General features: G+C 27.3%; 1 protein-coding gene across 3 annotated transcripts; it reads left to right on the top strand.

The window, feature by feature from the left end:
- The first annotated feature begins 730 nt into the window (after positions 1-730).
- LOC104881433 (uncharacterized) lies at positions 731-19881 on the top strand. 3 transcript variants are annotated; one of them, XM_059742369.1, is made up of 12 exons: positions 731-4322; positions 5520-5645; positions 6481-6606; positions 7439-7564; positions 8397-8522; positions 9355-9480; positions 10313-10438; positions 11271-11396; positions 13310-13555; positions 15317-17737; positions 18465-18804; positions 19551-19881. In XM_059742369.1, the coding sequence occupies exons 1-11, from the start codon at positions 1518-1520 to the stop codon at positions 18477-18479; spliced, it is 6369 nt and encodes a 2122-aa protein (XP_059598352.1). In that variant the 5' UTR covers positions 731-1517; the 3' UTR covers positions 18480-18804; positions 19551-19881. The 3 variants fall into 3 exon arrangements, with proteins under 3 accessions (XP_059598352.1, XP_059598350.1, XP_059598351.1); XM_059742367.1 differs by having other exon boundaries at positions 18394-18804; XM_059742368.1 differs by lacking the exon at positions 18465-18804.
- The last annotated feature ends 1258 nt before the right edge of the window (positions 19882-21139 follow it).

Here is a 21139-nt window from a genome sequence, read left to right as displayed (position 1 = left end):
GGATAAAGTGAAGATTGATTTTCCACCATTGGATCACAAATTTGACCGTTGGAGGCCTTTACAAATACACGGGTGAAATCTGGGCCATCAAATCCTCAAAAATTCAAAATTGGCCATCAGATCAAAATCATTGAAGATGCAAAAAAATCGCCGATTTTTTGGGTTCCTCCTCCGGCTTCTCCGCGCGTGGCTCCACTCGCGATTTTTCGCCGATTTATCGGTGCTGCACCGATATTTCGCCGATATATCGACGATTTTGCCGATTTTTTACCGATTTTTTTGTTGATCGATAATCGGTGATGATTATCGTTTCGGTGCCGCCCGATATCCGATATTTCTCCGAAATATCGGCGATATATCCCGATTTTTCAATCCCTGGTCAAAACTCATGTACTTGCATATACATGGGTCCCACAATAATAATAATAATAATAATAATAGTAGGGGATTTGTGTAAAGGAATCCATCTTGCTTTAATTTACATTTCATTTTTATGCCAAAAATATAGTCATTAGCCATTCTCTTTAAAAGCGTTAATAGTAAAAAAGAAAAATTACAAAAATATTGTATAAATTAATAAGCATCTCTAATTTTTTTAATACCTAAAAATATCTATCATTTAAGTATTTAAAAAGTTAAAAATATTTTTTAAGCTAATATAATAATCCATGCTGCCGGCCATTGGAATCCAAGGCTGAAAAATATTTGTTTTTGTTAAAAATGCCTAAATACACTCAAATCATTAATCAATTTTCGTGGTGTGGTCTCATCTCTCTCTGCTTGGAACCCTGCTGCTGCTACTACTCTCTCTCTTACCTACAACTCTAATCGCCTCTTCAGTCTTCACATTCAGCCTTACATCAGGGATCTGCTGCTTTTTTGCTTCCAAAACACCGTCTTTCCTTGTTCTCTTTGTGTCGCACTGAATCAAATTACAAGCATTCCTTGAACTTTCTCCATCTCTTCACTTTCTACACCTTTGCCATTTTATCATCCATTGCTAACTTCACTCACAGACACCTCTGATCCCTTCACCACATCTCTGTTTGGAACAGAAACTCTCCTCCCTTCATTTCCTTGTTTATTTTCATTTCCTCTACTCTCTTCTTATTTTCCTCTTATTTTCTCATCGGTTCCCATCTGTTTTCCGACAAAACCAAATTCTCAAAAAAAGAAAAAAAAAAAAATTCTCATCTGTCTTCATAGTCGGGTAATCTAAATTCAGCCTTACATCAGGGATCTGCTTGCTTTTTGCTTGTGTTTTGTCACACTGAATCAAATTGTACGCATTCCTTGAGCTTTCTCCACCTCTTCACTCCCTACTTCTTTTTTAGCTTCACTCATATTCACTTCTGATTCTGCTTTTCATTTTCTTGGTGACCCGTCTCTCTGCCCCGTCCATTTCTTCCACTCTCTTAGTTTAGTTTCCTCTTGTTCCTGCTTTCAGTTGTTTCTGTTTTTTCCTCATTTCCCTTCTGTTTTCCCAAAAAAAAAAAAAAAAATCCAACTGAGACGAAATGACAGAGATCGTTAGTGCCGTTGTTGCAAAAGTTTCAGAGTACTTGGTTGCTCCAATTGGACGCCAGCTTAGTTATCTGTTTTGCTACCGCAGCCACTTGGATGATCTCAACAAGGAGGTTCAGGAGTTGGGGCATGTAAAGGATGACCTTCAGATAACTGTCGATGAAGCTAAGAGAAGAGGGGATGAAATCAGACCTAGTGTTGAAGACTGGCAGACTCGGGCAGACAAGAAGACACGGGAGGCAAAGACATTCATGGAAGATGAAAAGAACAGAACCAAGAGCTGTTTCAATGGGTGGTGTCCTAATCTCATGTCACGTTACCAGCTAGGCAGAGAAGCAAACAAGAAGGCGCAGGTTATTGCTGAAATCAGAGAACACCGCAATTTCCCCGATGGCGTATCATATAGTGCCCCCGCCCCGAACGTGACTTATAAAAATGATGACCCTTTTGAATCAAGAACATCAATTTTGAATGAAATAATGGATGCATTGAGAGATGATAAGAACAGCATGATTGGGGTAAGGGGAATGGGCGGTGTGGGCAAAACCACGCTGGTAGAACAAGTAGCTGCACGAGCTAAGCAACAGAAGTTATTTGACAGAGTAGTGATGGCATATGTATCCCAAACTGTGGACTTGAAGAAAATCCAAGCACAGATTGCAGATGCGTTAGGTTTGAAATTTGAGGAGGAGAGCGAAACCGGAAGAGCAGGGCGGCTTAGTCAGAGGTTGACACAAGAGAAGAAGCTTCTCATAATTTTAGATGATCTTTGGGCGGGCCTTAATTTGAAGGACGTAGGGATTCCTTCGGATCATAAAGGGTTGAAAATGGTGCTGACTTCTAGAGAGCTTGACGTTTTGTCTAATGAGATGGGCACCCAAGAGAATTTTGTAGTTGAACATTTGCCGCCAGGAGAAGCATGGAGTTTATTTAAAAAATTGACAAGTGATTCAATTGAGAAACCTGATTTGCAACCTACAGCAGAGGAGGTGCTTAAAAAATGCGGGGGTTTGCCTATTGCAATTGTTACAGTTGCAAAGGCATTAAAAGGGAAGGATCCGACTGCATGGAGGGATGCCCTACGACAACTCACACGATCTATTGAGACCACTGTTAAAGGAATTGAAGCAAAAATCTTCCTCACTCTAGAGTTGAGCTACAATTATTTATATGGTGAGGAAGTTAAGTCATTGTTCTTGCTTTGCGGTTTGATGGATTATGGGGATACTCCAATTGATAACTTGTTCAAATATGTTGTGGGCCTCGATTTGTTTCAAAACATCAATGCATTGGAAGAAGCCAGGGATAGACTGCATACGTTGATCAACGACCTCAAAGCCTCAAGTTTATTGCTAGAAAGTAACTATGATGCTTATGTCAGAATGCATGACGTTGTTCGTCAAGTCGCCAGAGCAATTGCATCCAAGGACCCTCATCGATTTGTAGTAAGGGAAGACGATCGATTGGAAGAATGGTCAAAGACTGATGAATCCAAAAGCTGCACTTTCATCTCTTTGAATTGCAGAGCCGCCCATGAGCTTCCTAAATGCTTGGTATGTCCCCAACTTAAATTTTGTCTATTGCGCAGCAACAATCCTTCTTTGAATGTCCCGAACACATTTTTCGAAGGGATGAAAGGACTCAAAGTTTTAGATTGGTCCTGGATGCGTTTAACAACACTACCTTCATCACTTGATTCCCTTGCAAATCTCCAAACATTGTGTCTAGATTGGTGGCCGTTGGTAGACATTGCTATGATTGGAAAGCTAACGAAACTACAAATTCTTAGCTTGAAGGGTTCTCAAATCCAACAATTGCCTAATGAAATGGTGCAATTGACCAATCTAAGGCTGTTGGACTTGAACGACTACAGGAACCTTGAAGTTATCCCACGGAATATCTTATCAAGTTTGTCTCGATTAGAACGTTTATACATGAGATCTAATTTTAAAAGATGGGCGATTGAAGGTGAAAGCAATGTTTTTTTATCTGAGCTAAATCATTTGTCTCATTTGACAATTTTAGAGTTGAATATACATATACCAGATATCAAGTTGCTACCAAAAGAATACACGTTCTTCGAGAAGCTAACAAAGTATTCAATATTTATAGGCGATTGGAGGTCCCACGAATATTGTAAAACATCAAGAACATTAAAGCTCAATGAGGTTGATAGAAGCTTATATGTGGGAGATGGAATTGGCAAGTTATTTAAGAAGACTGAAGAACTAGCGTTGAGGAAATTGATTGGTACTAAAAGTATTCCCTATGAATTAGATGAGGGTTTTTGTAAGCTGAAGCATCTTCACGTTAGTGCAAGTCCAGAGATTCAATATGTCATTGATTCGAAGGATCAACGAGTTCAACAACATGGTGCGTTTCCTTCATTAGAGTCGTTGATTCTTGATGAGTTGATTAACTTGGAAGAAGTGTGTTGTGGCCCAATTCCAGTAAAGTTTTTTGATAACTTAAAAACTCTGGATGTGGAGAAATGTCATGGATTGAAATTTCTCTTTTTACTTTCCATGGCTAGAGGCCTTCTGCAACTTGAAAAAATAAAGATAAAAAGTTGCAATGTCATACAACAAATAGTTGTCTATGAAAGAGAATCAGAAATAAAAGAAGATGACCATGTTGAGACCAACTTACAACCATTCCCTAAATTACGATATTTGGAACTTGAGGATCTACCAGAGCTCATGAACTTTGGCTACTTCGACTCTGAGTTGGAAATGACATCACAAGGAATGTGTTCCCAAGGCAATCTTGATATTCACATGCCGTTTTTCAGTTATAAGGTATGTTAAAGCTTAATTAATACCTTATTTATATGGTTTTATTATTTTTTTTCACATCACTTCTTTTAATAGATATATCAAAGGAAAAATTAGGTTGGGTACACATGTACATTCTAAATTCCACCTTGTAAGTGTATTAATAAAAGAAGAAAATATAAAGATGAGAAGAGAATTTAGTAAAATATTTTATTTGTAGATACTCTTTGATATTTGGAAAATGTCCAAATTGAATAAAAAAACCTTAAAATATTAGTAATGTTTTATAAATAAATTAAAAAGGATTAATAAAAAAAATAGTCAAGTAAAATTAGATTTAATAATTTTTAGATGGAAAATGAAGATAAAAATGAATCTCTATATATTTAGTATTAAGATTTAATAATAAATTTCTTTGTAATAGTTGTTTGATTTTTTGGGAAATTGTTTGGGAAAATATTCCACTGCTTTGTTGGCACTGCACTTGGCCTCTCGGCCTGACCTTGTCCTAAACATCCCTCATTTCTGTTAGTTTTAACGGAAAATAATAATAATAAAAAAAATTTAAGGGTATTAAACGATTTGTAATCCTTGATTTACCAGAGTTTTCCCTAAATATTCTATGGATGGATATAATTCGTTAAAGATGAAACAATTCTTCAAAATGAGCTAAAAGAATATATTTTCTCTTTCAAAAAAATTAAAAATTCAATGCGCTTACTCGTTATATTGTAAAAAGAATAAAAAGCCTATTGAGATATTTTGGATATATTCATAAAAATTAATATTTTATTTGATACAAGGGGACTAATTAAAATATATATATTTTTTCATATTTTATTAGTTTCAAAAAAAAAAAAAACTAGTGGATCATAAATAAAATATAAAGGAGTTGAAAACAAGAATAAAGTTAAAAAATGAATTTTTAATTTTAAAAACATTAAGTATTAATATAAAAAACATAATAAAAAGGAAACATAGTAAATTTCATTTTAATTTAAATAAAAAAAAAAGTTAATTTGTTAGTAGAAATAAATATAACAATGAATTTAAAAGTGAAATTATTGAAATTCTTAGTAGAAAAAATAAATTTGAAAAGGAAATAATTAAAATTTGCATATGATTTGAGAGTGAATGAATTATATTGACCTATTATTTTTGTATTTATCACATTTTTACCATTGATGATATCATGTATTATATATTGTGTTTTTCTTGTAGGTTTCATTCCCTCTTAATTTGGAGAAGTTGGTTCTAAAAAGACTTCCCAAGTTGATGGAGATGGATGTTGGGAACCTTCCAAACTTAAAAATCCTATGGTTAGAAGAACTATGTCTTTTGTCTAAGGTTAGTTTTTTCCCATATTTTTTGTTTGTTCTTATACTACTTGAAATATTTAGGGAGATATATTATAAAAATATTTTTAAAAAGAAAGTATGAGAAGAATACATTAATCTTGAATAATAATTTTATTAATTTGATTTTAAATAATAAAAATTGTGAATAATAAGTAAATTACAAATGAGTTGAAAAAAATAAAATTTTAATGTGAAAAATTAATTTAAAAAGGATAAATGTTAATAGAAATAATATAAAAATGAGGAGAACTAGTGAAAATTTAATTCAAATAATAATATTTTATTTAAATTTTAGAAGAGTTAAAATTAATGACTTTTGGGAAAATTGGGTTAAGATGTTAGATGAAAATAAAAAAGAGCAAAACATATTTTATTTCATATAAGAAGACTAATTAATCTTGATTTAAAATAACCATCAAAGTTAATAATTTTATTATTTAGTTTCAAAAAATAAAAAAATAACTAGTGGATCATAAATAAAATGTAAAAGAAATTGAAAACAAGAATAAAGTTAAAAAAAGAATTTTTAATTTTAAAAACATTAAGTATTAATATAAAAAACATAATAAAAAGGAAACATAGTAAATTTCATTTTAATTTAAATAAAAAAAAAAAAGTTAATTTGTTAGTAGAAATAAATATAACAATGAATTTAAAAGTGAAATTATTGAAATTCTTAGTAGAAAAAATAAATTTGAAAAGGAAATAATTAAAATTTGCATATGATTTGAGAGTGAATGAATTATATTGACCTATTATTTTTGTATTTATCACATTTTTACCATTGATGATATCATGTATTATATATTGTGTTTTTCTTGTAGGTTTCATTCCCTCTTAATTTGGAGAAGTTGGTTCTAAAAAGACTTCCCAAGTTGATGGAGATGGATGTTGGGAACCTTCCAAACTTAAGAATCCTACGGGTAGAAGAACTATGTCTTTTGTCTAAGGTTAGTTTTTTCCCATATTTTTTGTTTGTTCTTATACTACTTGAAATATTTAGGGAGATATATTATAAAAATATTTTTAAAAAGAAAGTATGAGAAGAATACATTAATCTTGAATAATAATTTTATTAATTTGATTTTAAATAATAAAAATTGTGAATAATAAGTAAATTACAAATGAGTTGAAAAAAATAAAATTTTAATGTGAAAAATTAATTTAAAAAGGATAAATGTTAATAGAAATAATATAAAAATGAGGAGAACTAGTGAAAATTTAATTCAAATAATAATATTTTATTTAAATTTTAGAAGAGTTAAAATTAATGACTTTTGGGAAAATTGGGTTAAGATGTTAGATGAAAATAAAAAAGAGCAAAACATATTTTATTTCATATAAGAAGACTAATTAATCTTGATTTAAAATAACCATCAAAGTTAATAATTTTATTATTTAGTTTCAAAAAATAAAAAAATAACTAGTGGATCATAAATAAAATGTAAAAGAAATTGAAAACAAGAATAAAGTTAAAAAATGAATTTTTAATTTTAAAAACATTAAATATTAATATGAAAAAACATAATAAAAAGGAAACATAGTAAATTTCATTTTAATTTAAATAAAAAAAAGTTAATCTGTTAGTAGAAATAAATATAACAATGAATTTAAAAGTGAAATTATTGAAATTCTTAATAGAAAAAAATAATTTGAAAAGGAAATAATTAAAATTTGCATATGATTTGAGAGTGAATGAATTATATTGACCTATTATTTTTGTATTTATCACATTTTTACCATTAATGATATCATGTATTATATATTGTGTTTTTCATGTAGGTTTCATTCCCTCTTGATTTGGACGAGTTGGTTCTAGAACGACTTCCCAAGTTGATGGAGATGGATGTTGGGAACCTTCCAAACTTAAGAATCCTACGGGTAGAAGAACTATGTCTTTTGTCTAAGGTTAGTTTTTTCCCATATTTTTTGTTTGTTCTTATACTACTTGAAATATTTAGGGAGATATATTATAAAAATATTTTTAAAAAGAAAGTATGAGAAGAATACATTAATCTTGAATAATAATTTTATTAATTTGATTTTAAATAATAAAAATTGTGAATAATAAGTAAATTACAAATGAGTTGAAAAAAATAAAATTTTAATGTGAAAAATTAATTTAAAAAGGATAAATGTTAATAGAAATAATATAAAAATGAGGAGAACTAGTGAAAATTTAATTCAAATAATAATATTTTATTTAAATTTTAGAAGAGTTAAAATTAATGACTTTTGGGAAAATTGGGTTAAAATGTTAGATGAAAATAAAAAAGAGCAAAACATATTTTATTTCATATAAGAAGACTAATTAATCTTGATTTAAAATAACCATCAAAGTTAATAATTTTATTATTTAGTTTCAAAAAATAAAAAAATAACTAGTGGATCATAAATAAAATGTAAAAGAAATTGAAAACAAGAATAAAGTTAAAAAAGGAATTTTTAATTTTAAAAACATTAAATATTAATATGAAAAAACATAATAAAAAGGAAACATAGTAAATTTCATTTTAATTTAAATAAAAAAAAGTTAATTTGTTAGTAGAAATAAATATAACAATGAATTTAAAAGTGAAATTATTGAAATTCTTAATATAAAAAATAAATTTGAAAAGGAAATAATTAAAATTTGCATATGATTTGAGAGTGAATGAATTATATTGACTTATTATTTTTGTATTTATCACATTTTTACCATTAATGATATCATGTATTATATATTGTGTTTTTCATGTAGGTTTCATTCCCTCTTAATTTGGACGAGTTGGTTCTAGAACGACTTCCCAAGTTGATGGAGATGGATGTTGGGAACCTTCCAAACTTAAGTATCCTACGGGTAGAAGAACTATGTCTTTTGTCTAAGGTTAGTTTTTTCCCATATTTTTTGTTTGTTCTTATACTACTTGAAATATTTAGGGAGATATATTATAAAAATATTTTTAAAAAGAAAGTATGAGAAGAATACATTAATCTTGAATAATAATTTTATTAATTTGATTTTAAATAATAAAAATTGTGAATAATAAGTAAATTACAAATGAGTTGAAAAAAATAAAATTTTAATGTGAAAAATTAATTTAAAAAGGATAAATGTTAATAGAAATAATATAAAAATGAGGAGAACTAGTGAAAATTTAATTCAAATAATAATATTTTATTTAAATTTTAGAAGAGTTAAAATTAATGACTTTTGGGAAAATTGGGTCAAAATGTTAGATGAAAATAAAAAAGAGCAAAACATATTTTATTTCATATAAGTAGACTAATTAATCTTGATTTAAAATAACCATCAAAGTTAATAATTTTATTATTTAGTTTCAAAAAATAAAAAAATAACTAGTGGATCATAAATAAAATGTAAAAGAAATTGAAAACAAGAATAAAGTTAAAAAAGGAATTTTTAATTTTAAAAACATTAAATATTAATATGAAAAAACATAATAAAAAGGAAACATAGTAAATTTCATTTTAATTTAAATAAAAAAAAGTTAATTTGTTAGTAGAAATAAATATAACAATGAATTTAAAAGTGAAATTATTGAAATTCTTAATATAAAAAATAAATTTGAAAAGGAAATAATTAAAATTTGCATATGATTTGAGAGTGAATGAATTATATTGACTTATTATTTTTGTATTTATCACATTTTTACCATTAATGATATCATGTATTATATATTGTGTTTTTCATGTAGGTTTCATTCCCTCTTAATTTGGACGAGTTGGTTCTAGAACGACTTCCCAAGTTGATGGAGATGGATGTTGGGAACCTTCCAAACTTAAGTATCCTACGGGTAGAAGAACTATGTCTTTTGTCTAAGGTTAGTTTTTTCCCATATTTTTTGTTTGTTCTTATACTACTTGAAATATTTAGGGAGATATATTATAAAAATATTTTTAAAAAGAAAGTATGAGAAGAATACATTAATCTTGAATAATAATTTTATTAATTTGATTTTAAATAATAAAAATTGTGAATAATAAGTAAATTACAAATGAGTTGAAAAAAATAAAATTTTAATGTGAAAAATTAATTTAAAAAGGATAAATGTTAATAGAAATAATATAAAAATGAGGAGAACTAGTGAAAATTTAATTCAAATAATAATATTTTATTTAAATTTTAGAAGAGTTAAAATTAATGACTTTTGGGAAAATTGGGTCAAAATGTTAGATGAAAATAAAAAAGAGCAAAACATATTTTATTTCATATAAGAAGACTAATTAATCTTGATTTAAAATAACCATCAAAGTTAATAATTTTATTATTTAGTTTCAAAAAATAAAAAAATAACTAGTGGATCATAAATAAAATGTAAAAGAAATTGAAAACAAGAATAAAGTTAAAAAAGGAATTTTTAATTTTAAAAACATTAAATATTAATATGAAAAAACATAATAAAAAGGAAACATAGTAAATTTCATTTTAATTTAAATAAAAAAAAGTTAATTTGTTAGTAGAAATAAATATAACAATGAATTTAAAAGTGAAATTATTGAAATTCTTAATATAAAAAATAAATTTGAAAAGGAAATAATTAAAATTTGCATATGATTTGAGAGTGAATGAATTATATTGACCTATTATTTTTGTATTTATCACATTTTTACCATTAATGATATCATGTATTATATATTGTGTTTTTCATGTAGGTTTCATTCCCTCTTAATTTGGACGAGTTGGTTCTAGAACGACTTCCCAAGTTGATGGAGATGGATGTTGGGAACCTTTCAAACTTAAGAATCCTACGGGTAGAAGAACTATGTCTTTGGTCTAAGGTTAGTTTTTTCCCATATTTTTTGTTTGTTCTTATACTACTTGAAATATTTAGGGAGATATATTATAAAAATATTTTTAAAAAGAAAGTATGAGAAGAATACATTAATCTTGAATAATAATTTTATTAATTTGATTTTAAATAATAAAAATTGTGAATAATAAGTAAATTACAAATGAGTTGAAAAAAATAAAATTTTAATGTGAAAAATTAATTTAAAAAGGATAAATGTTAATAGAAATAATATAAAAATGAGGAGAACTAGTGAAAATTTAATTCAAATAATAATATTTTATTTAAATTTTAGAAGAGTTAAAATTAATGACTTTTGGGAAAATTGGGTTAAGATGTTAGATGAAAATAAAAAAGAGCAAAACATATTTTATTTCATATAAGAAGACTAATTAATCTTGATTTAAAATAACCATCAAAGTTAATTATTTTATTATTTAGTTTCAAAAAATAAAAAAATAACTAGTGGATCATAAATAAAATGTAAAAGAAATTGAAAACAAGAATAAAGTTAAAAAAGGAATTTTTAATTTTAAAAACATTAAATATTAATATGAAAAAACATAATAAAAAGGAAACATAGTAAATTTCATTTTAATTTAAATAAAAAAAAGTTAATTTGTTAGTAGAAATAAATATAACAATGAATTTAAAAGTGAAATTATTGAAATTCTTAATATAAAAAATAAATTTGAAAAGGAAATAATTAAAATTTGCATATGATTTGAGAGTGAATGAATTATATTGACCTATTATTTTTGTATTTATCACATTTTTACCATTAATGATATCATGTATTATATATTGTGTTTTTCATGTAGGTTTCATTCCCTCTTAATTTGGACGAGTTGGTTCTAGAACGACTTCCCAAGTTGATGGAGATGGATGTTGGGAACCTTCCAAACTTAAGAATCCTACGGGTAGAAGAACTATGTCTTTTGTCTAAGGTTAGTTTTTTCCCATATTTTTTGTTTGTTCTTATACTACTTGAAATATTTAGGGAGATATATTATAAAAATATTTTTAAAAAGAAAGTATGAGAAGAATACATTAATCTTGAATAATAATTTTATTAATTTGATTTTAAATAATAAAAATTGTGAATAATAAGTAAATTACAAATGAGTTGAAAAAAATAAAATTTTAATGTGAAAAATTAATTTAAAAAGGATAAATGTTAATAGAAATAATATAAAAATGAGGAGAACTAGTGAAAATTTAATTCAAATAATAATATTTTATTTAAATTTTAGAAGAGTTAAAATTAATGACTTTTGGGAAAATTGGGTTAAGATGTTAGATAAAAATAAAAAATAGCAAAACATATTTTATTTCATATAAGAAGACTAATTAATCTTGACTTAAAATAACCATCAAAGTTAATAATTTTATTATTTAGTTTCAAAAAAAAAAAAGAACTAGTGAATAAAAAATAAAATATAAAGGAGTTGAAAACAAGAATAAAGTTAAAAAGGGAATTTTTAATTTTAAAAACATTAAATATTAATATATGAAACATAACAAAAAGGAAACATTGTAAATTTCATTCTAATTTAAATAAAAAAAAGGTTAAGTGTTAATAGAAATAAATATAGCAATGAATTTAAAAGTGAAATTATTGAAATTTTAATAGGAAAAATAAATTTAAAAAGAAAATTATTAAAGTTTGTATATGATTTGAGAGTTAATGAATTATATTAACCCAATATTTTTATGTTTATTACACTTTTACAATTGATGATGCTATGTATTGTATTTTGTGTTTCTATATATAGATTTCATTCTCTCCTAATTTGGAAGAGTTGACTCTAGAAAGTCTTCTCAAGTTATTTGATTTTTTTGGGAAATTGTTTAGAATAAAAATTACTTTTTATTTAACAAATGAAAAAACCAAAAAAAAATATATGTTTTTTTTTATTGTGCTCTAAAATTTAATTTTTTATTTTATTTTAAGTATATCTCCTACCTTCTTACAATAATAAGGTTTTTTTAAAATAAAATGATTTGATGTTTTTTTATTTAAATTTATCATGCTCTGGTATGTTTAATTCAATCTTCTTATATGCATTTATTAGATAAAGGTTTTGTCAATTATATTAATAAGTTAAGTAATTATTGATAATAATTATTTATATGTTATTTTAATTTTACAAAATAATTTTTTTGCTTAAATAGTATTTTAATTTTTATAAAATGAAAAAAATTGTCATCAAATAAGAGATTAGAAATATTAGTTTTAATCACCAGTCCTTTTATGTTAAATAAACTAAATTTTAATCCTTTTATATTTAAAAATAAAAGAAAATAATAAAAAATTTTCAAATATTTTAAAGCTAGTTACGTAAAAATAATTTTGAAATTTTTTTTTATAAATCAAGTCGAGAGATTTTCACCCGAAAATATTGGGTAGTTTTAATATATGTAATGTGCATATGCTAGATGAAACAGAAAGGAAGCAGTTGTCTTAGATGTCACCTCTTCCCAAAACTAAATAGTAAATACCCTATTTACATTTTCTACTGCTTTGCTGGCACTGCACTTGGCCTCTCACCCTAACCTTGTTCTAGTCGTCCCTCTTTTCTGTTATTTTTAACAGAAAAAAATAATAAAAAAATATAAGGGTATTATGCTGGCACAATAAATTCTCTATGTTAAGGCGATTTTTAATCCTTGATTTACTGGAGTTTCCCCAAAATATTCTATCATAATTCTCCGATTGATGGATATAATTCAATAAAGATAGAACAATTCTTCAAAATGAGGTAAAATAATATATTTTCCAATATTGACCCAATATTTTTATATTTATTACAATTTTACAATTGATGATGTCATGTATTATATTGTGTTTCTTATGTAGGTTTCACTTTCTCCTAATTTGGAGGAGATAGTTCTAAAAAGTCTTCCAAAATTGGAGGAGATAGATTTTGGGATCCTCCCAAAGTTAAAAATCCTAAAGGTTGAGAAACTACCTCAATTAGTTTTGTCTTCTTCAATGTTCAAGAATTTTCACAATCTCAAAGAGTTACGTATCATTGATTGTGGGAAGGAAGACATAAGAGGTGTCAATACTTCTATTAATGATGAAGTGCTCTTCAATGAAAAGGTTAGTTGTCTCTCTCTTTTTCTTTTTTCGGTTATGCAACATTCTTGAAATATTAAACTACCATTCTTTTAAAATAACAACCAAATTACCTTTATTATCTTTATTTTAACATTTAAAAAATATAAAAATACAATCCTAGATATTATTTATTGCATATAAATTATATATATATACGTCCTTTTTAATTTGAACCTCATTTCTCCTTTTACTCTTGTTTTTTTTTTAAAAAATATTATGTGTTATTTTGTTGTTAACATCAAAATAAATGTAATATTTTTCTAAAAACAAAGTTATGAACTTTTTCTTTGTATCAATTATGTAAGTTTTGTAATTTTATATTTTATTTTGTATGTTTTGATTAATTTTTAATTATTTATACTTTATTTAATTTTTTGTATGAAACCCCATTTAAATTATTCGACTTCTTAGAAAATAATAAAAAAAATTCAAATATTTAATCCCAGTTATGTCAAAATAATTTTGAAATTTTTTTTGTTATAAATCAAGTCTAGAGATTTTCACTCGGAAATATTGGGTAATTTTAATATATGAAATGTGTGTATGAAACAAAAAGCAAGCAGTTGTCTAGATGCCACCTCTTCCCAAAACTATATACCCTATTTCCATTTTCTACTGCTTTGCTGGCATTGTAGTTGGCCTGTTTGCCTGACCTTGTTTTAGTCATCCCTCTTTTCTGTTAGTTTTAACAGAAAATAATAATAAAAGAACATAAGGGTATTATGAGGAGCCCAATAAATTCTCTATGTTTAGGCGATTTTTAATGCTTGATTTACCGGAGTTCCCCAAAATGTTCTATCCCAATTTTCCAATTGATGGATATAATCCGTTAAAGACAAAACAATTCTTCAAAATGAAGTAACAGAATATATTTTCCCTCTTAAAAAATTAAAAATTCAATGGCAAAATACATATAGAGAATAGTAGAGGAGAGCATGGATACGTGGAAAATATATTATAAAATTAATAAATAGCTATAAATATATAGTATGTGGAAATACTATATGTACATTTTTTTTTTTAATTTGGACTTTTTTTTTTCTCTTTTACTTTTTTTCTTTGGAAAAAAAATGTGTTATTTTGTTGTTAACATCTATTTTACAAAACTTTCAAAAAGAATTTTTTTGTAATTTTTTATTTTTAAAAATAAAAAGAGTAAGTCATACTTTATTTCTTATAAGGAGAGTAATTATTATTCTTTTAAAATAATAAAATTTATTTTTTAAAATATAAAAATACAATCTTGAATATTATTTTTTACATGAAAATTATACATATACATATACATATACATCCTTTCTAATATAAATAGTTTTTCTCTTTTACTCTTTTTCTTAAAAGAAAATTATGTGTTATTTTTTTGTTAATATCAAAATAAACGTAACATTTTTTTTTAAAGAAAAGTTAAAAGCTTTTTCTTTGTATCAATGATGTAAGTTTTGTGATTTTGTATTTTTTTTTTATATTTTTTTTCATTATTCATACTTTATTTACAGTTTGTTCAGAAACCCATTTGACTTGTATTTCTTGAAGGATATTAGTATTATAATAGTTATTTGATTTTTTGGGAAATTGTTTAGAATGATAATTACTTTTTCTTTCACTAATGAAAATTTTATAATGTAACACAAGTGAACATGCGAGAGACTATTTCAGAATTGAATTGAATTATATTTAAGAAATATGTTTATGCCTATCATCACAACTTTCCAATTGATGCCTTATCTTGTGTTTTTGCTACAGGCTTCATTCCTAGAATCAAGACCCTCCACTCTGAACGATATTATGGATGCCTTAAGAGACGACAATATCAACTTGATTGGAGTATGGGGCATGGCCGGTGTGGGCAAAACAACACTGCTGAAACAAGTGGCTCAACAAGCTAAGCAACAGTGGTTGTTCACCAAACAAGCCTATATGGATGTATCCTGGACTCGAGACTCGGATAAACGTCAAGAAGGAATTGCGGAACTTCAACAAGAAATTGAGAACGCGTTGGAGTTGTCACTTTGGGAGGAGGATGAATCTAAAAAAGCGGATGAACTGAAGCAGGAACTGATGAAAGAAGGGAAGATCCTTATTATCTTAGATGATATTTGGACGGAAATTGATTTGGAGAAAGTAGGAATTCCTTGTAAAGGTGATGAGACACAATGCAAAATAGTGTTGGCTTCGAGAGATGGAGACCTATTATGCAAAGACATGGGCGCACAAAGATGTTTTCCAGTGGAACATTTACCACCAGAAGAATCTTGGAGTCTTTTTAAGAAGACAGTAGGTGATTCCGTGGAGGAGAATCTTGAACTGCGACCCATAGCCATTCAAGTAGTTAAAGAATGTGAGGGTCTACCAATTGCAATTGTAACAATTGCCAAGGCATTAAAAGATGAGACCGTGGCTGTATGGAAGAATGCCTTGGAACAACTTAGGAGTTGTGCACCAACAAACATTAGAGCAGTGGATAAGAAAGTTTACTCATGTCTGGAGTGGAGCTACACCCATTTGAAGGGTGATGACGTTAAGTCATTGTTCTTACTTTGTGGGATGCTGGGCTATGGTGATATTTCATTAGATCTCTTGTTACGATATGGTATGGGTCTGGATTTGTTTGACCGCATCGACTCATTGGAGCAAGCAAGAAATAGACTACTTGCATTGGTGGAAATCCTCAAAGCCTCAGGCTTGTTACTTGACAGTCATGAAGATACACACATGTTTGATGAAGAAATAGATTCAAGTTTGCTTTTCATGGATGCTGATAACAAGTTTGTGAGGATGCACAGTGTTGTTCGTGAAGTTGCCAGAGCAATTGCATCCAAGGATCCTCATCCATTTGTAGTCAGAGAAGATGTTGGATTGGAAGAATGGTCAGAGACTGATGAATCCAAAAGGTGTGCTTTCATCTCTTTGCATTGCAAAGCTGTGCATGACCTTCCTCAAGAGTTGGTATGGCCGGAACTTCAATTTTTTCTATTGCAGAACAACAATCCTCTCTTGAATATCCCGAACACATTTTTCGAAGGGATGAAAAAACTCAAAGTTTTGGATTTGTCCCGTATGCATTTTACAACACTACCATCATCACTTGATTCCCTTGCAAATCTCCGAACATTGCGTCTGGATAGGTGCGAGTTGGGAGACATTGCTCTAATTGGAAAGCTAACGAAACTAGAAGTTCTTAGCTTGAAGTGTTCTACAATCCAACAATTGCCTAATGAAATGTCGCGATTGACCAATCTAAGACTCTTGGATTTGAATCATTGCCAGAAGCTTGAAGTAATTCCACGAAATATCTTATCAAGTTTGTCTCGATTAGAATGTTTGTACATGAAATCTAGGTTTACTCAATGGGCAACTGAAGGTGAAAGCAATGCTTGCTTATCCGAGCTAAATCATTTGTCTCATTTGACAACTTTAGAGATATATATACCAGATGCCAAGTTGCTACCAAAAGACATTCTATTTGAGAAATTGACAAGATATAGGATATTTATAGGTACTCGGGGGTGGTTGAGAACCAAAAGAGCATTGAAGCTTTGGAAAGTCAATAGAAGCTTACATTTGGGGGATGGAATGAGCAAGTTGTTGGAGAGAAGTGAAGAACTAGGGTTCAGTCAATTAAGTGGTACTAAATATGTTCTTCACCCATCAGATAGGGAGAGTTTCCTTGAACTAAAGCATCTCGAAGTTGGTGATAGTCCTGAGATTCAATACATCATGGATTCAAAGAATCAACAGTTGTTGCAACATGGTGCCTTTCCTCTATTGAAGTCATTGATTCTTCAGAATTTGAAAAACTTCGAAGAAGTATGGCATGGCCCAATTCCAATAGGGTCTTTTGGTAACTTAAAAACTCTAAAAGTGCGTTTTTGTCCTAAATTGAAATTTCTCCTTTTGCTCTCCACGGCTAGAGGCCTTTCCCAACTTGAAGAAATGACGATAGAATACTGCGATGCCATGCAACAAATAATCGCATATGAAAGGGAGTCAGAAATAAAAGAAGATGGACATGCTGGGACCAACTTGCAACTATTCCCAAAATTGCGAACCTTGATTCTCCATGATCTACCACAGCTCATCAACTTCAGTTCCGAGTTAGAAACAACATCTTCCACATCTTTGAGTACAAATGCAAGGTCGGAAAACTCATTTTTCAGTCATAAGGTATGTTAAAGCTTATTAGCCAATTTCATTGGTTTTATTATTATTATTATTATTATTATTATTTGCACCACTTTATATTGATATAAGTCAAAAGAAAAACTAGGGTAGGCCCACAAGCACTTTCCAAACTCCACCATGTTAAAATTATTTGAACATTTCACTTTAAATAATAATTATAAATAAAAATAATATATAAAACATGAAGGAGTTGAAAAATTAATAAGGTTAAAAGAAATTTTAATTTTAAACACATTAAATATTAATAGGAATGAGTATTTAAATAACGAAAAATTATAAGTATAATTTTACTTTAAATAAGAAAAAAAAAGTCAAGTTAATAGGAATATATACAAAATAAATTTAAGAGTGAAATCATCAAAATCTTTTAAAAGAAAAAGGAAATTTAAAAAAGGCATTCACAAGAATTTATTAATGAGAGAAAAATAAAAGAATGTATATGATTTAAAATAAGAAATTATTTATATGAGTAAAAATAATTTGTGACATCCGCATGAGAATCCCTCATCCTTTCATTTTTTTTATAAATATAATTAAAGTAAACATGTGAATAATCTTAAGCTGATGAATTATATTTAAGAAATATATTTATATTTATTATAACTTTCCAATTGATGATGTCATGTATCATGTTATAGGTTTCATTCCCTAAGACAGAGAAGTTGATGCTCTATAATGTGCCCAAGTTGAATCTTTCTTCAATCTACAGATCTTAAGGGTGTAGGAATGTCATGTCTACTCAATCTTGTCCCAGCTCTTTTGATACACAACTTCCAGAATTTAAAAAAGATAGATGCGCAAGATTATGAACTCCTAGAGCATGTGATTATTCTTCAAGAAATTTATGGAAATGTTGAGATCCTCTCAAAGTTAGAAACCTTGAAATTGAAGAACTTGCCTAGGCTGAGATGGATTGAAGACGGGAATGATAGGATGAAACATATTTCCTCTCTTATGACACTCATGAATATTCAAAACCTTCAAGAACTACATATCATTGATTGTAGTATGGAAGACCTGCGGAAAATGTAGTACTCTTTTGTGAGAAGGTTAGTTTTTTCCCATACTTTTTATTTTTCTCTCCCATACTTTTTATTTCTTCTTATACTATTTTTTTTTAAATTATTGATAGAAATATTCTATAAAAATAAAAAAGTATGAAGATTATATGAATTTTTAATAACAAATTATTAAATTAATTTAAAATTTAATTTTAAATATATTTCATATAAGATATTAACTATCATTCTTTCAAAATACAATCAAATCACCCTCATTAAAAAACATTATAGGATTTATTTTTAATAGATTAAAAAAATTGTAAATATTCTATCCTTTTACATTCATAATAATTAACTTCCTTTATTTTCATCTAATTTAACTAAATAATACACCTTTTTATAATGAAAAAAACCTTTGCTAATTCAAATTAGTATAGTATGCAAATGATATAATATAAATCTATGATAAGTATACCTTTCAAGATGAATATCAAATAAAGAATAATATTTTGTATGTTTACTATTAACATGTAATAATAAATTTCTTAAATTAATAAAAAAATTGTTTTCAAATAATATACAAATGAATAATAAATCAAATATAAAGGAATTGAAAAACAAGATTAAAGAAATTTTAATTTTAAAAAATATTAAATATTAATAGGATGGAGGTGGACCAGAACTAAGAATATGTTTTGGTTCTTCATAATATATTCTATAAATACTATTGCTAATTTTTACATTATTTATATTTAAATGATATCATTTTCTTTTGTTCTTATCATTTTTTTTAGGTACACTGGATTTCCTTTTATGTTCTGCTCTATTTGAGATGAAGTACAGATGCACCCTTTGAAAGAGAAATTATTAATGATGTTTGAGAAATTGTCAATGATGTTTCCTTTAATCATTTCCTTCATTTGATAGAATTTATTTATTTAAGCACATGTTAAATTTCCATATGCATTTTGTTTTGTTCATTGTTATATCCCTAATAAAATTGTTTGTTAAGTGTGTGGTCTTGCACAATGATGAAAGTTTTAATTTATTAGTATTCGACTTCTTGTATTGCGTGAGTCACATTTCATAAATTATAAAATACATATGATAAAGGAAGTTTTGTTATTTGCTAAATTTATGTATATTGTTTGAGTAAATTTTTAATCATGTCTTAAATTATGAAATATTGCTTTCAAAGGTAAAATATGACACCGTGAAATTTGTTAAATAAAATCTAATAGTAAATAAAGGATTCATAATATCATTTGATAGGATATTCAGAGTTTGGCTTGACATATGAGTTTAGTTAAATATATTCAAGAATGTCTTATGAGGATAATCATTAGAGTAGAAATCTCTTCATGTATTAAATGGGTCTAATTGGTTAAAATGTTCTTGGATAATCAACCTTAGATAACACGACTTTTTCACTCGTATGTTCATTGTGCAACAATCGATCTACTTTTGTTTGGTTGGTTATTGATTGTTAGGAAAATCAAGTTCACTTGCAATTTACTCAATTATGATCTCTAATTACGCAAAATTTTAAGGCAACCCTCCAAGCCTTTCAAGCGCAATCAAAAGCCTACTTGAAAAATAAATAAATGAATAAGACTAACATGATGTCAATTTGATCATCAAATGGTTTAGGCTTTAGATGACACCATAATTATTATAAGGCTTTCGCATTATAAATCATGTTCTCAAATTTAGGAATGATTTGGTACTACCATCATGTTAAAGGGATACCATATAAAACTTTTTAAATTGATTAACATTGAAAGAAAACCAATAAAAACATTAATATTAAAAAATAATAAAAGAGAGAAGTTAACCAAAGAACTGAAATTAAGATAATAGATTGTGAGAAAAAAACTGAAGATATTAAAAAGATGTGTACAAACAAATGTTATATTTAAGTTGGAGACTAAAATAATCTTATTTTTAAATTTTAATGTTTTGACTATTAATGAGCTTTTATTAAGAAAGGTTTTTACCACTAGCTATATTTCACACCTGTTTAATCTTCTTTAGAAATCAATTAGATATAGAAAGAGTCGCATTCGGATAAAGAAAAGAGGGAAAGAGGGAAATATTTTTAAAAACTTGATTGATAATGAAAAATAAATATTTTATGTTTATATTTTTAATTTTATCATATTTTTAATCATTTTTTATTTTATTTACTCAATTTTATAATAAAAATATATTATAAAAATGAGATATTTTATTAAGAATATGAATCCCTAAACCATGAAGTTCATGCAATGCCAACATCCACAATCAGCTCATGTTTCACACCTCATACCTAAAACCGACACATTCACTAGCCTATGTCCATGCCTACGCAACGTAACATGGGATTCCCTTCCAGAGAGAGATG

This window comes from Vitis vinifera, chromosome 14, assembly GCF_030704535.1.
Source record: "Vitis vinifera cultivar Pinot Noir 40024 chromosome 14, ASM3070453v1".
Classification (NCBI taxonomy): domain Eukaryota; kingdom Viridiplantae; phylum Streptophyta; class Magnoliopsida; order Vitales; family Vitaceae; genus Vitis; species Vitis vinifera.
Note: the sequence above shows the minus strand (reverse complement) of the source record. Positions and strands in the feature narration are given on the sequence as shown.

What these genes read in the sequence shown, in the direction of transcription:
- LOC104881433 (XM_059742367.1), top strand. Translation starts at nt 1,518, where the DNA reads ATGACAGAGATCGTTAGTGCCGTTGTTGCAAAAGTTTCAGAGTACTTG. An exon ending in TGCCGTTTTTCAGTTATAAG is followed by an intron (nt 4,323 to 5,519) that starts GTATGTTAAAGC and finishes TTTTTCTTGTAG; the next exon opens with GTTTCATTCCCTCTTAATTT. An exon ending in AACTATGTCTTTTGTCTAAG is followed by an intron (nt 5,646 to 6,480) that starts GTTAGTTTTTTC and finishes TTTTTCTTGTAG; the next exon opens with GTTTCATTCCCTCTTAATTT.